This window comes from Anser anser (genome assembly GCF_964211835.1).
Source record: "Anser anser genome assembly, chromosome: 11".
Classification (NCBI taxonomy): domain Eukaryota; kingdom Metazoa; phylum Chordata; class Aves; order Anseriformes; family Anatidae; genus Anser; species Anser anser.
Window position 1 is genome coordinate 14,371,363 of NC_139732.1, and position 15,842 is coordinate 14,387,204.

A 15,842-nucleotide genomic window follows, 5' to 3' on the forward strand; every position below is an offset into this window, starting at 1 on the left:
TCTGGTGTGAAGCTCCCTTGTAGTAATCTGGGCATGTTGAATGTAAACAGTATCAGTCCAACTCCTAACTATACTGCCACTGATAGAACGAGTGTTATGTAATTGAATTCAAGACTGCTGAATGGCAACAGTGATATTTGGAAATAAAAGTACAATGTATTTTCTGATGGATGCTATGTATTTTTAAAATAGAAGGTGTAATTGGGCAATTGCCTATTCAATAGGCGTAAAACTAGTGCTTTTTATTTGTTAGACATCAAGGTTTTTAAGAATGTTTGTCTTCTCTTCCATGCTTTTTTTTATTCTAGCCTAAAGTTAAAGACTTTGGAATTGACCCTGAGAACATGTTTGAATTTTGGGATGTAAGTAAATATCTAATGTGCAGTAGATGCTAACCATTAGAATTTATTTCAAGTGTTAATTAGATGTCAGCAAACTGATTGAAAACTAACCAAAACAAAACTAAAAAAAATAGTAGCTGTATTCTCAGTACTGAAACATTTGAAAAATTATGCCTAAAAGTAAACTGAGCATGCCAAGCAAGTAAAGCAGTCATGTATCTTGGCCACTCAATTCAAATCCTGCTGTAGATGAAGGTCTGAAGAAGAGCCTTCTGTATTCTTGGCTGACTAATCATCTGTTGGGTAATAGGAGATAGAAGTCTTAGCTGATTCCTCTATGTAAGTAGTTATTATAAGCTGTGACATTTGACTGTTGGGGTCTACTGTATATAATCTACGTCTGTAAAGGTCAAACATCAGAAACAGCAGTCTAACTTGATGTTTTATAGCAGATGCATATTTTAAGTACAGTGCATTTAGCCTTGGCCTTTCTGCTTATCTACTTAAAATCAGAAACAGGCTGGTTTCTGTGTCATTGACTTTGCCTGACAAACTACACTTTAAAGCTACTATTTAGAACTTAACTAGAGCATTACCTTTTCCTATATAATGTCATAATCTCGCTGACTCAAGCCTCTCCTACAGATCAGGACTAGGAAAGCAGTTAACACAAACTGTGAATCTAGTATTTGAGAATGAACTGCAGTCATTATCAAGAGAGCTATTTCAACAGATGTTATATAAATCATAGGCTCTAGACCAGTTGGGAAACTTTAAATCCTTAAAGAAATGCATACTTAAGGATTTGTTGGGTCTACTGTAAGGTACAGGTCCCCTTGGCCATGCCATATGATTTGTAGTGAATTATTGCCAAAAAGAATCTTTTTTGCTGAAAATAGTCTAAACACATGCTGCTATTTCCTAATGGTTTGGATAAGCTTCAATTTAAAACCTTTATGCTTCTACTGTCTAAATTCATCTCTTTTTTCAGTGGGTTGGTGGTCGCTATTCTCTGTGGTCAGCCATTGGTCTCTCCATTGCCCTGCATATTGGTATGTATTCCTGTGATATATTAAGAACCTGTTTTGGGAGTATATCTTTGGAATATTTTAACAATACTGGATTGTGGATCAGATTTGGGACAAATATTGTTTTACCCAACCTCTTCTCTGAGCTTCTGCTAAATTCAAATGTGATAGAAATGTCAAAGCTTCAGTACTATAAACGTAGTTTACAAAGTTACTCATCTAGGTACAAGTAGTCAAATTACAGCTATTTGCTTGCATAGCCAAAAGTGCATGGCTTATGTAAAGTCACATCAGTCCTGAAAACTAGATTTTTGCAACTGACCTGCTTAAACTTCTTAAGAGTATCTAGTTCATGTAACTACATAAACTTCAGTGTGTCAAATCTTGTCTCCAATTCTGCATGAGTTTTTTAGCATAAAAGCAATCCCTTCTCCCATCACATCATAAGCACCAGTACTTATTCTCTTAGATTATGAAGCCTGATGATATATGAATGCTCTTTCTATTTGTAGTTGATTGTGGAACAAAGATAAAGACTCTCTAAATAGATCCTCACTTATCTGTACTGCTACAGGGGCACCATAGGCATCTCCTGATGCAGGTCTCAAATGCATGTGGAGAGCACACAGTGGATGTGAAAGAGCTCTGAGAACTGTTTCTTGGTGAATATGCTGTTCAGCAGCCTTGCATTTGTTCTCTCACCAGTCCTTTCCAATAGTTAGTCTCAAAACATAAAGTTACATATTTTCCAAATAAAAGCTAGAATTCCCTTATACTGACATAAGAAGAAAAGCATTGGTTGTGTTCTTGGAATGATATGAATAGGAGTTGTTGTGTGGAAAAAACAATTTGAACAGCAAAATAAATTTCAGTCAGGCACTTACTGTTTTGTCTGCAGTAAACTGTTCATCTCTGCTGTTAGATTTTGTTGGCTATCTGTACTGCTTGTCCTTAGGTCCTTCATCTACCAGAGCTGGCTTCTGACCATAGGTAGAGCTTCTGCTTTGATTGCCAGACACTTCACTGTAATCTTCTGTTTTTCTGTACAACAATCAGGATTTATGGTTTTGTGAGAAAAGATGGCATCAGTTAAAATAATCAGTGAAAATAAATGATGGTTAAATCCCCTACTTAAAGAGCAAACAAAATCAGGTGAATTTTCCAGGAGAACAGGGAAGGGAGAAGAACCTTTCAAAACAACCTTATTACAGTTTATCCTCAGACCAATGCAGAAATTCCTGCTTTAGTAGCCTTGCCCTGATTTTTGGGGAAGCTTTTCCCACTGTGGCTAATAAGTAAGAAAATTGCTTAGCCTTTAATAACACAGATTCTGGTTTTAATGTCTTTGTTTTCCTTCCAGTTGCTCATTTTGCCTGAATGGGGAGTTTAGGCGAAGGTTTTGAAGTATGTTCCGTGAAATTGGGCTTGCTCTGCAGTCCAAGCTTTAATCATAACTAATATCTGTCCTATGGGATTTAAACTTTGGGAGATGTCAAAGTACAACTTTAAACTCATTAGTGGTTGGGAGCCTTTCTGCATAAAGGAAAATTCAACTACCAGAAAAAGCAAGTTTAAGTTATAATAGTAAATGTAAATTGACTTTTTTCATTGTTAGGTTTTGACAACTTTGAGAGTCTGCTTGCTGGAGCCCACTGGATGGTGAGTGTGGGATGCCTATTTCAGATTTGCATAAGTTAATAAGATAAATGAAAGCAGACTGGTTTCTAAAGTTCATCTCCCGATGCCCTCTCAGTGCTTCTAAAATGACTGTCTTGGGGAGCTCTCTAGGTTAAAATAAGTTTTTTTTTTTTTTAAAAAACTTAGGATTTGGGAGGGATGACAATTATTTTGAGAAGTGTTATTTTTTTCATTTGTTAAAAAGGATAAGCACTTCCATACGGCTCCACTGGAGAAGAACGTGCCTGTTTTGTTGGCAATGCTGGGGGTCTGGTATATAAACTGCTTCGGATGTGAAACCCATGCACTTCTGCCCTATGACCAATACATGCACCGCTTTGCTGCCTACTTCCAGCAGGTAAGGTTCAACCAGAGTAGAAGGTTTCAAGAAGCAAGGATGTAAGTGTGCCTTTGTCCTGGATCTAGAACCTGAATATGTTTTCAGGTTAAAATTGTAATCATGTAAATTCATGTAATCAAGGACAGAAAGAATGGTGCCAAGATTGCTATTGTATTCTTTGATTAATTTAGAGATTTGTTTCGTATTCCCTGTGTTTCTTATTCCTTCAGATCTCAGTTAAGTTTGTGTCCATAAATTAAGCAGCTGTAACCCTCGTATTTATGTAATTTCTGTAAAAAAAAAAAAAAGCAGCACTTACTATAGTTGAAGTATATATGGAACTTTGTACTGATAGTACATGGTTCTGCAAGAAAACTAACTACTATTCCCTTTTAGGGTGACATGGAGTCTAATGGCAAGTACATTACCAAGAAAGGTTCTCGTGTGGACTACAGTACGGGTCCTATTGTGTGGGGAGAGCCTGGCACCAATGGGCAGCATGCTTTTTACCAGCTCATTCATCAAGGTAAACTAGGACTTTATCTTTCTTTTGTTTTGGAATTAAATTCTGACCATAAAGCTGCAGGAGTGCAGAGTTGACACTGATTTAGAGGCTGGGCTCTTGTCTAGGCTAGTGTGACATGACTGTAGTGTCCTTAATTAGTGGCTTTAGAAAGCTACAGATGCAGGTCTCACCTCTACAATACGGAGCATCAACTAGAATTGAAACTGAACTGTATAGTCACTTCCCATAGTTTATATAAAACTTTTAAAATTGTTAAAGTGGCTAAGTCTTCCAATAACTCAAAGTGGGACAAGAATTAGTTTTTTAAACTTTAATGTTGTAAGGCTATTAACTTGACTCTTCTTGCAGGGACTCGCATGATTCCCTGTGACTTTCTGATCCCAGTCCAGACTCAGCATCCAGTCAGAAACGGTTTGCATCACAAGGTAACGAGTTCTTTATCAGGACACCCATATTTTCTTGTCACTGAAGGTATTGAATTGTGTACCAGCAATTTTCTTCTGTCAGACAAGTATGGTCTTTAAAAAATGATAGTGCAAGAGACCATTTTATGGTTTGTAGATAGCATAAATGTTTATCTTCAGTATAACTGGTAGGATAAAACCACCCATCAACTTGCATGTTAATATTAGGCAAGGAATAGGAAACTAAACTTCTGCTGTATTGGTAGGGATTGCTATGTGGTGTATTGTGAGAACTTTGACAGAGTACATATTGTCCAACTTTGACTATTCTTGGTGGAAAAACAGCTGGCATTCTACGTTAATGATATGGTGTGGAATAGATGCTGGGTGAAAGGGACATGAAACCCCAGCTCCTTTGATCTTACTAGGTTTGCTGTCAGTTCTAATGGGCAGGATTTCTCAGAGCATTCCTGGATGTTTTTGGATGCATGCACTATTAAGTAGTAATCAAGTGTCTCAGCACTCCAAGGTAAAAAGCAATAGCAGGCATTATACACAAGTATAGCATAACTTATTGCCATATTCAGTGCTAAAAATAAGACTTCTGTCTGCTTTCAGGCACTGAGTGTTTCATATTGAGCTAATGAAATAGTTGTTTGTGTTTGCTACCTGCTAGATCCTTTTGGCCAACTTCCTTGCTCAGACTGAGGCCTTGATGAAAGGAAAGACTGCTGATGAAGCTCGTAAGGAACTGCAAGCAGCAGGACTGAGTGGGGATGCTCTGGAGAAGCTTCTTCCCCACAAGGTAACCAGGCTCTGTAACTAGCCGGTTTTCATGTGATTAGTGGTATTGCTGTTGTGAGGGTGCTGCCTTGGTATGCTGCTTGATGGCACTTGTTAATGGCAGCAGTGCCCTCCGGTGGCTATTAAGTGCTACTGTCTTGACAACAGTGAAAGTGATATTTATTAAAGGCTCTACCTTGCCAAGTATAGTGGAGCAGTCTGTAAACGGCACTACCATTAAGTATAATGACTGGAAGGTTTTTGCGGCATTTCAGGAAGAGTTGTCTGTTCACTGCCCTGACTTTGTTTAACAGCTTTCCATAGCCATGGTGGGAGTAGCAGTGCTTGGAGATAGTTTTGCCGTTGTTTGTAATAAGCTACGGAAATAATACAGAATATGGAAATAACAATTATATGGCTGAAACTGTTAGCCTTTAAAGCTTTAAGGATTACATTTTTGCTGCTAATACAAATAATCCAATGTGGGCTGTCAGAAAAATGTGCAACTTGCATCAGAAACTTGTTATAATATGCTATATTACAATGTACCTCTTGTTTTTCAAAGGTCTTTGAAGGCAATCGCCCAACCAACTCCATCATGTTTACAAAACTCAACCCATTCACTTTGGGAGCAATCATCGGTAGGTAAAAGATCTTTCAACTGTGAATGCTTACTAAGGCTTTATGATAAAGCTTATTGATAAAGATTTTATTTTCCTGTTTTAGCCATGTATGAACACAAGATATTTGTTCAGGGAGTTGTCTGGGATATTAACAGCTATGACCAGTGGGGGTAAGTCTCCTTGATCTGTTTCTGGTGTACTTACCAACTGCGGTTTTCCTTAATGTGTCATGACTTAGAGAAGACAATGAAAAATAGTGGAATAATTAAATGATTATGGGATAGTTTTAATTAGAAACCAGCTTTTCTGAGAGTAAACAACTATGTATCCTTGTTCAGTCATGCATGATGTCCCTACATACAACTCCACTTAGGGGACCTTTGCTTTTTAGGTATAATAAACAACTAACTGAATGCAGAAAAGATAGTTGAGCAGGCTCAACACTGTAATAATGAGAACATAGTCAAGCAGGCTGAATGCATGCTTTGACAAGTAGAAGGGGAAAATTCTCCTTGTAATAGGGGGGAAAAAAGGCATTATCTGTAGAAACGTGTGGTAGGCAGCTTGAGTGGTACCTGCTGGTTAAGACTGACCACCTTTTAAGTTTTCTTGTGCTGGAGCTACATGAAGGCATCTGCCAATAATTCTGCATAGGAGTCCCTAGTCTAATGCAGGCTGCACCTCTGCCTATGCTTGTGGTAGAGCTCAATGTGGAAAGCAGCTGCTTAATAAGGAGTCTGTTACTTTGGCTTCTTTAAAAATAGAAGACTTCATCAGGAGATAATTAAATGTTATCTTTAATCTGTAGTAATATTAACTGTAGAACATATCCTTTTCCCAAATCTTTGTGTAAGTGTACCACAAAATAACATTTTTTTCCAGGTGAAACCTGCCTGTGCCACAGCAGGGGTTATTTCAAAGAGCATGTTTGCTGTGAAGGCCTAGAATAGTAATTTACACTAAGCTCCCTTCATAAAAACTGAATGATGGATCTTCTGAATGTATTCTTAGAGCTATGTTACCACAGCAGTTTTTTTTACTCTAAAACAGTGAAGTAGAAACTGAAAATGGAAGACTGTCTAATAAAAGCTGTAACTATCTGCTATAAAATCTGAAATAAGGGTGGGATACAAATACGGCTCTTTCTGTAGCACATGAAAATCTAGAATGGAATCAAAAACTAAATATGGAATGTGGGGAGGGCAAGCAGAATATGCTGTAGAACCAGTTTAGTTTCTTGCAGCTGTTGGAATATCTTTTGGTGGTTCTTGTCTGGATAGCCCTCTGTAGTGCTGAAGAAAGCTTTCAGTCCCACAGCTCAGCTGTTTTTATTCATCATCTTGGTGCTGCAAGTCAGTGTTTTGATTTATACTGTATTTAATGGTGAACAGGAGCAAGCTGAATGCCTTCTGCTGTGCAGCAGACTGCATAACATAAATGAGTACTGAAAGGGAGTTGCAGTGCAGAAAGACTATACAAAACAAAGCTTTTTCTCTTTAGATATCTTGTGTAATTTGACCTGTCTGTTCAGCTAGGCAGTTGTACTTGTGAGAATCCCAGTTGTTTGTGAATGGCAGTACAATAAATAATTTGGTCAGCCATAATGTTCACCGTCATGTTACTTTTTACTGGCACCTGTTCTTAACATACCTTAAGTTAGTACTAATACTATTTTTTTGTTCTACTTTTTTAAATGCAGAGTTGAGCTTGGAAAACAACTTGCCAAGAAAATTGAGCCTGAATTGGAGTCAGATGCTCCAGTGACATCTCATGATAGCTCAACAAATGGGCTCATCAATTTCATCAAAAAACACAGAGCCTGAAGTGAAAGATTCTGAGGACATCGACAATCTAATGACCGAATACTCAAGTCTGTTGTAGTTGTGCTTTTTTAGCCACTCTTAAGAAAAATAGCACTTTACCAATGTAGCTTCTTCACTTGTTGCAGTTAATCTTGTTGCGTCAAGTGTTACCAATGAAAACTAGTTTTGAAACCCAGAGATTGTATAGTTGCTTTCTATTTTTGTGGTTGTTGATCTGTAAAGTGCAGCTGGTATGTTCCTCACTTCTTATCCGTCAACTTCCTTAAAGATGATCACATGATATTAGGAAATAAAAGATATGATGGATGAGTAAAACTTTTTCATTTTTCTGTATCTTTAAAGCACAGACCCAGTAACATTTTACTTACTCTGTGTAAGGTTCTCTAAAGTCAAGTGCACCAACTTGTTGGGCATGTCATTGCCTTGGACTGGGTCTGCTGTAAGCTAGAAGTATGTTCAAAGAATCGAGTAATCTATGGCTATAAATTGTTCAGGTTTTATGTTAATGTGTTTGAGCAAGATGCAGATGTTTCAATGCTATTATGGAAAGTTTACTACTGTTGGTAGGTCTGTATTGATTTCCTCCAGAAGCTATGAAAGCTCTGCACAGACAGCTGTTCAAAAAGGAAGGATGTTCCTACAGTGACAGTGATGTATTGAACTCCTGAAAGTTTGGGAAGCTACGTAAAGCTGAAGATTGGCATTATTTGCAGCAGTGTATTTTTGGTACCTTCCAGTGATGGTTTATTTCAGTGTTAGATCTATTTCAGTCTTAAATCTGCATCAATGTTCTAACAGAAATCTGACTAGAGAAAAATGTGACTACTTGTGAGTGAGTTAAATATCCTTTAATTCTCTACAACTCTTACCCCCTAGATTAGCATGCTGTGGCTGTTGTTCCAACCACCTTTAATAAAGGTAAGACACAAGCCTTGAAAGGAAAAATAAGAATAACTTATTCTCATACAATGACAAGTTGTACTGTGACAAGAAAGTCTGAGCACGCAACTCTTACTGTGCATGTTTGCTGCCAATCAATGAATTGGCACCATCAGCAGCCTTGTTATTGCTGATGTGACACACCAACAATTCCTTCATTGGGTTAACAGTGTCTGCTTGGATTTGAACTTAAATTCAGGCTGTGTATAAGTGCAGTGATGCTATGTTCCTGATCACTTTAATAAAGCATTTTCTCCTCAAAACACTGTCACAAATAGCCCACCAGAGGGAGTTGAAATATTTTCACAAGAGCTTTTAAAACTGTTCTTTAGCTATGTAAGAGTTCCTGTATCTGAGCTTCTAAAACTTTGTTTAGAGGTAAGTGTAAAGTGGCATTCTGCATGTTCCCAGGGCTGTCCTGGGGGGGGCTCATGGTTTTGTCTGTATTACTCCTTTAGACTTCCAACCCCAGAAATTTTACCTCATAACACAAAGCAGAACAGCGGACAGACTGTGGTACTGTTTGTGTGTAATAAAATAATACTCCAGCAGTGGTCACTTCAGACTTGTGGAAGAGCTATTTATTGTGGGAGTATGTGAAGATGGCTGCAGAAAGAACACCACCAAAGGCTCTGGGGTAGTAGACATGACTGAGCTCAAATTGTAGTCGTAATTCCCCTACATTTGCAGAAAAGGGGGGGGGGGGGGGGGGCGGGTGCAAGGCGGGCCCGTGGTGCCACCTGGCGGCGGGCGCTCCTGTGAGGAAATGGCGAGCTCGGAGGGCCCGGCTGGGCGGGCTCTACCCCTTTCGCGGCGCTGTTATTCGCTGGCTGGTGGTGAAATTACTGACCGAGTAAAATGCCGCTCTGGAGGAGTTCTCAGCTGTGACTTGCCGGTGAATCAAGCTGGATACCAGAATTATTACCTGATAATCAGAGTTGGTGGAGTGTGAAAATGACTGCTGCCTCACAAAATCCCTGATATCCACAGCCAACTGCAGGACAAAGGCGGTGACGCAGCTTTGATGGCGATTCTCCCCGCGGCAGGGTGAGAGGGCATGGTCACAGGTACAAATAAACGCAAGAGAACAGACTGGCTGCGTTTCGGAGATTAGATGGCCGTGAAGGTGACTGGCTGCCTGGCAAACCCCATGTGTATACAAGTCCGTTAGGCAGTCTGCTCACTGAATGTTTTCCTTTTAAATACCCAAATGCTTAGCTTGAAGCCCCTCTTCCACAAGAAATGGCAGGTGCTAAAACCAACACTGCCGAGGTAACTGGTAAGCATTGCTGCGCTGCATCCCTGGCTGAAGGGACCAGGAGCTGAGGGAGGCAGGCGCCAGCCTGAATGTGAGCCATGAGGGGAATGGCTTGAGGGCTGGGTGGGAGCAGGGTCAGACAAAAATAACAAGAGAAGGGGGCACGATCCCCAGAAGTTGGGAGACTTCATATGTGGCAGGCAGGAGGCGGATTCACAGAAAAAAGCTTTTTTTTTTTTTTTTGACTGTATAGTAGACTTGCGGAGTTTCCTGACAGTATCTGGAGGATGCTGAAGTTTAAAAAAAGCAGGAGGAGTGACTGGGCAGATCACTGTTTGAAAAGGTAATTTGAGGATTATTAAATGCATATAAACCACACATGGTTCAGGACTTCACATTTAGTGACAAGAGCTGAAGAGTAAGAGCCAAGAAAGGGACCATAGGCTTGCCCCCTCTTCATTTTTCCCCATGTGTGTCCTTACCACCACTGCTGGAGGTGGGATGGTGGCCATGCTGGGCACCTGCACTGACCCAACACTGTTGGTCCTTTCCAGCCATGATATGCCTCCTGTTGAAGGAAAAAAGACATGAGAAGTTTTGGACGCTGTTTCTGCTACTAGAGCTCTAGTGAATCAGTTTAAATTTTGTGCAATACCAAGCTAGGTAGGTGAACAAAACCCCAAGAGTTCTTCATGAATAGTGCTCTCATAATGAAAAGGCCTAATCTCGTCAGTTCTGACTGGGAAACTAAGGGACGTGGCTGAGTGTCCTGATGAGACAGTATTATCATTATTTATGCTGCAGGAGAAAATAAAAGCTACTAGATGGGCCAAGAAACACAGAAATAGTTTTTCTTCTGGAGAACATAGAATTCCAGTGAGACAGAAAATGTGAGGAAAAGAGAACATTTTGTTGTATATATTTTTTGACAGTTATCTAGAAAGGAAGTTATATGCCTAAACTAAGCAGACACTCATCAGTCCTTTGAGCTGGAACAAGATCTTCTGATCCTCAGCCCAGTGTGTTAGCCACAAGACGCATTTCTCTTGAAGGCCTCAGGAAAACACAGTATGGGAGTGCGTCAGTGTAGGCAGGTAAGTCAATGATATATGTATGTAAAATAGCACTGTAAGTGTTAAACATGGTACATTGATTACATAATAATAACATTCACAGTAAAAATTGATCTGTGAATGTATTTAAAGAGTTCTTGAGAAGAAAATTACTTAAGATAATTTAATATTTTTAAAGAAAATGATGTGAATTTCACCTTGTATTCCTACTGGATGTGCACTTGTTATAGGCTGTGTGATAACCTGATAACCAGAGTAAACGAAGAATGTTTGCATTATAATTTGGTCTAAAAAGACAGCCTGTAAGCTATGATTACAGCAAAGATACCTGCACTTTTGTTTAAAGAAAATTTTATTATAATTGATAAGTGATCCCCTTTGGCCCAATTTGCAATTATCTGATCTGTTGGGTTGTTCTAATTTCCAAACTATCCAGCACTAAATTCAGAGTTCCTGCAGGCTTAATGATCATAACGGTTTGAGCTTGAACTGCTTGAAGAAAGGTAAGATTGAGCAAAATTTCCCAGGCTGCACTGAAAACCCAAACTGAATCCATTGCTGTTCTGCAAGAACAAAAAGCACTTGCAGATCTGGAGTGTCATGCTTCAGCAGGTGAGCCATGATTCTATATAGATTAGTCAAATAAAAAGAATTTTTTTTTCCTCATTTGTTCATATTGCCTGGAAGAACATGACAATGAAAGTGCTTCAATTTGCATATTCCTAGAAGTATTCTGCTGTAGCAATTCCTGCTGCTATTTTTTCTTGAAAGGAAATGGATTTTGGAGAGAACATTGCTAAGTAGATACGTTCAACATACAACAGAGTTATGAAGTCTAGAGCATTAAAGTTTCACAATCTGGTTTTCAGTAGGAGTAGGAGCTTAAATCAATAGGATAACTTTTCATAAAGACATTTATGATTAGTCTGACTTATTTTTAAATTGTATTCAGTGACATTAACTTAGGTAGCTTGCACTTTAGGACTGTCTCTCCAGTCTTCTCAAGAAATGCATTTGTAGCCATAACACCGTTTTAATTTTACAGACAAATTTCTACGCAGCTTTGCTTTTTTCTCTGATAAATTATCTGATAGGTCTTTTTAACATTTGCTTTATTTCCCAAATCCATTATATATATTAAAATCAAAAATATATTAAAAAATATATATTAAATAAATATATATTAATATATAATATATAATATATAATATATAATATATAATATATAATATATAATATATAATAAATAAATAGATATTTAAAAAAATATAAATAAAAAAAAATAAAACTAAATAAAACTAAAGGGCTTTTGGCATGGCTCCGTGGCTGGATGATCTGTGGTCTAGCAGCAGTGGTTCCTGAACTACTTAAGAAAGCAGTATTAGAAGAGACAGTACAAGGCATCATATGGAGGCTCACTGGAGTTCTCCACAACTCTCCATCAATAACTATATCAGTTCTGATCTTCACTAGCCTTCTAACACATACCATTTGGAGTTGGAAGAGTTATGATGATCTATGGTCTAAGCCATGTTCAGTTCACAGGTTATATAGCTGCTACCCCTAATAGTAGTAGATTTCAGAATGACAAGCAGAAAAAGGGAAAGGTATGGAGTCTTCATCCATTCCAATGTTAAAGTGTGGAGCGTGGTATAATGGTGGAGTACTGCTGGCCAATATGCATGTATACCAGCTTAATAATACTCTTTAATTCTATTTGCATGGGATTGAGATTTTACTGAGAAGGCCTCTTATCTCACTGTTCAAAACTAGGCGGTCAGATACAAGTGAAAATGTCACATTGACGTAAACAGACATTGATCTGGTTGTTGGATTATTAACTGCAGTCAGGAAGCAATTCTCGAGACATGTATTTTGCAACAATTTTGGACTGTTTCAGCCTGGCTACAGATATGCTTCTCTGTAGAGTGAGAGTTAAAAGCAAGCCTCCATGCTGAGGCAGACACATGTGAGGAACCTAAAACGCAGTCTGTACGATCTAACTTGGTTTCATAGATCTCTTCAGAGGTAAGCAGTATTTAATGATAAAAAGCACCAATTTTATTTGGAATGTGTACCTTTGGGACAAAATTAAAGTTACAGGAGAGGAATGATACTAGCTGTTCGACTGTGGTAGAGAAGCAATGTTTGCTGGAACAAAATAAATATGGTGATGTCCTCAAACTTGGGGATACCTTTACTAAAAAAAGTATACATCAGTGTGTGTGTGTGTATATATATATATATATATACATATATATACTTACTGGTGGGAGTTGTGTATACACACACACACACACACGTATATATATAAGTACATCAAACTTTCTTTCCTCTTTAAACCCTCAGAGATCTTCCTCCTGGGAGATACCGACATTCCCTTCATATTGGGTGGATTTACCGCAAGGAAAGCTAGAGGAAACTTAAAAGTGTCCGATTTTATTTAAAACCTTGGTGGTCTTTAACGGCTGCCCCACAGTTCCAGCCTGGTACAAACTTAAACAGAGCTCTTTGTTGCTCTTGAATGTGACATAATCCTTTCATCTGGCATGCTGAATGAAGTATGCACATGGCTTTTTTGCTACCCCTGCTGGGCTGCCTTGTTACACCTTCAGAGCAAACCACCCCCCAGTTAAAAAAAAAAAGGGGGGGCAAAAAAAAAAAAAAGCTTGGACTCTGTCATCCACCCTAACGCCAATAAACAACAGATAACTATGGCATCTTTTGGCTTTAAAATGTTGCCCCTAGTTAAACTTGTGTGTTGAGGAAGGAAACAGCTCCCCACATCATTGTTTCAAGCAGATACAGATACAGAGTACATTTTTTTGTTGTTTGCATGTTTGCTAATTTGGAGCTCTTTGAAGAATCCTACAGGGAGATCAAAGACAAAAGATTAGAACGTTTTTAATAAAGTGAAGAAGGATCAGGTTAGATCAAAGGGACAAGCTGACAGGAAATAAGTAGGTGCCGTTGTTGGCTGACACTTGCATGCTGTAGGGTGATTTCTGTGTTAATGTGAGGTCAGAAGGAGGATTGCTTTACATCTTATTGTCTCCAGACTTTGCTGACTGGGTGTGTCTTTGTACTTTGCTTTAATCTCAAAAATTAAAACCCATAAAGTCACAGTTTGGCTCAGCCACATGATTTTTCTAGTTATTTAGCTTTGATTTTTAAATAAAAATAAAATTTGGAATGCATCAGCAGGGTATGGAGGTAATTAATTGGTCTGCAAAGGGTTTTGGCTACAGGAGTACTCATTATCAGAGGTACTGGGCCTCAGTTATCCCCAGTGTCTTTTCACTGACTTTAAGGGAATTAAATCTTACCGCACTGTCCCTCTGAGGATATGTTTTCTTTATGTATGCTAAGGCCTTGTGTGCTCACAGGTTGTACCACCATAATTAAAGCAGGACAATGAAATTAATAGATCTCCTTTAGTTTGGATGCAGTTTTTATTGATACAGAGCTGGTAATTGGATAGAGTTTAGATCCCTGAGAGAATAAAGTGACGCTTCTAACCAGAATGGACACTCTGCTCACTGGCCTCCTTGTGATCTTCAGCATTTAGGTTGTGGTGGATGCATGGTAATCTTTGGCATCCTGGCATATGCGTATCAGAAGTAAGCAGCTACACAAAATATGATTATTTTCTAATAAGAAATCACCCTTCTGCATGATGTAGCTAGGAGCTAATTTGAGTGCTTGAAGACAGTTCCAAGAAAACAAGCCTTTTTTTTTTTCCCCCTATATGGTGGGTGATTTTACAGTTGCACAGAGCTTGATCTGCCCATGTGTCTTCACAGGTGAAGGGAACAAATTTTTGAGAGGCTTGTGTGACTTTTTCTCCATTAGCAGGAAACCTCCTCTGCCCAAAAGGACGTTTGAAGGTAAACGTGCAGGATTGGGCCCAAACAAAAAATGCTTGTTTTGTTCTGCAAACACGAGGGCTAATAGCATTAGCTTTCTGTTCTACACAAGGACATGCACAGTTCCTCTTTTTGCACCAGGGTTTTTTGCTGTCCTAATGCAGAGTATGGCACTCCAGTGATTAGATAATTATTGCTTACACCACATCAAATAAAGTGTCTTTTTTTATCCAGTCATGTTAAATTGAAATTGTGGGTTTTGTTATGGCCCTAGCAGAAAAAGCTGTGCTCAGCGCCTTGCTTGTTACTACAATACAGGTAATTATCACATTTTATGAAAAGATTTAGAGAAATGTATTTTTATTGCATTTTGTTATTTTTGTCTTGCAGTCAGTTAATGTAACTGAGTGATCACTCTACAAAACCAAACGAAAGTATTCAGTAAAATGAAGATGCCTAAAATTAATGAGGCAAAGAAAAACGAAGGAAGAGGTTAGCTCACGTTTAGGAAAGTGAGGAAAGCTGGTGAGCCTCAAAGGCATGTTAGTACTGGGTGAAACTAATATGCACAAGTGAGGAAAAAAGTTCCTTTTCACTGTGCTGCTGCTGAACAGAGCTTCTCTTTCCTGGTGCACATGGCTCTAAGCCAAAACTTCACATACTGTACTGTTGTTTGCTGCTTGTACACATGCATTATCTAGGGTTCCTGATTAAAAGCAGCATGGCAGATTGTATGAAGGGCTGCTGTTTTGGAGCCAATTTTATGATGCAGTCAGGATTCATTTTCAGTAGAGCTGACCTTGGGCATGCAGTGCTATTAAGCCAACAGCTGAGAATGGCATATGGGAAGAAGACAACCTGATTTGATTTGGAACATAGTCCCATTTTCTTTATTTGATCACATTCTGTGGAGCCTCCTGGGTTGCCAGTCTGCTATTTTTCATGTCCAGTGGGCTCTAATTAAAATGACTTCTAAATCAGATATATGCAGTGTTCAGAAGGGGAAAACAGAAGTGAATGCTCCTCGAATGCTCAAAGTGCTTCTGTGTGGTCATTGTAATGGCACATCTCCTAGAGGCATCTACCTCTGTAACAACTTAGCCTCTGTTGAGTCCCATGCTAGACGTGGCTTTAGATGGAAAATATGCACTAACATGCTTC

At 38.8% G+C, this 15,842-nt stretch overlaps 1 protein-coding gene and 1 long non-coding RNA gene across 5 annotated transcripts in view; both read left to right on the top strand.

Annotated features, from left to right (window-relative positions):
• Positions 1–9,047, top strand: part of GPI (glucose-6-phosphate isomerase) — a 40,550-nt gene extending 31,503 nt beyond the window's left edge. For both annotated transcript variants that reach the window (XM_083794716.1, XM_083794715.1), the window contains 10 exons: positions 309–362; positions 1,333–1,393; positions 2,985–3,028; positions 3,252–3,404; positions 3,783–3,912; positions 4,261–4,337; positions 4,993–5,121; positions 5,665–5,740; positions 5,826–5,892; positions 7,422–9,047. In XM_083794716.1, coding sequence (XP_083650842.1) covers positions 309–362; positions 1,333–1,393; positions 2,985–3,028; positions 3,252–3,404; positions 3,783–3,912; positions 4,261–4,337; positions 4,993–5,121; positions 5,665–5,740; positions 5,826–5,892; positions 7,422–7,545 — 915 coding nt within the window. In that variant the 3' untranslated portion in view covers positions 7,546–9,047. The remainder of the gene's footprint in view (positions 1–308; positions 363–1,332; positions 1,394–2,984; positions 3,029–3,251; positions 3,405–3,782; positions 3,913–4,260; positions 4,338–4,992; positions 5,122–5,664; positions 5,741–5,825; positions 5,893–7,421) is intronic.
• Positions 9,048–9,209: 162 nt separating this feature from the next.
• Positions 9,210–15,842, top strand: part of LOC310879855 — a 79,005-nt gene continuing 72,372 nt past the window's right edge. For 2 of the 3 annotated variants that reach the window (XR_014571180.1, XR_014571182.1), the window contains exons 1-2: positions 9,210–9,551; positions 9,996–10,836. This is a non-coding gene — a long non-coding RNA (uncharacterized lncRNA). The remainder of the gene's footprint in view (positions 9,552–9,995; positions 10,837–15,842) is intronic. The other variant, XR_014571181.1, reaches the window with a different exon arrangement.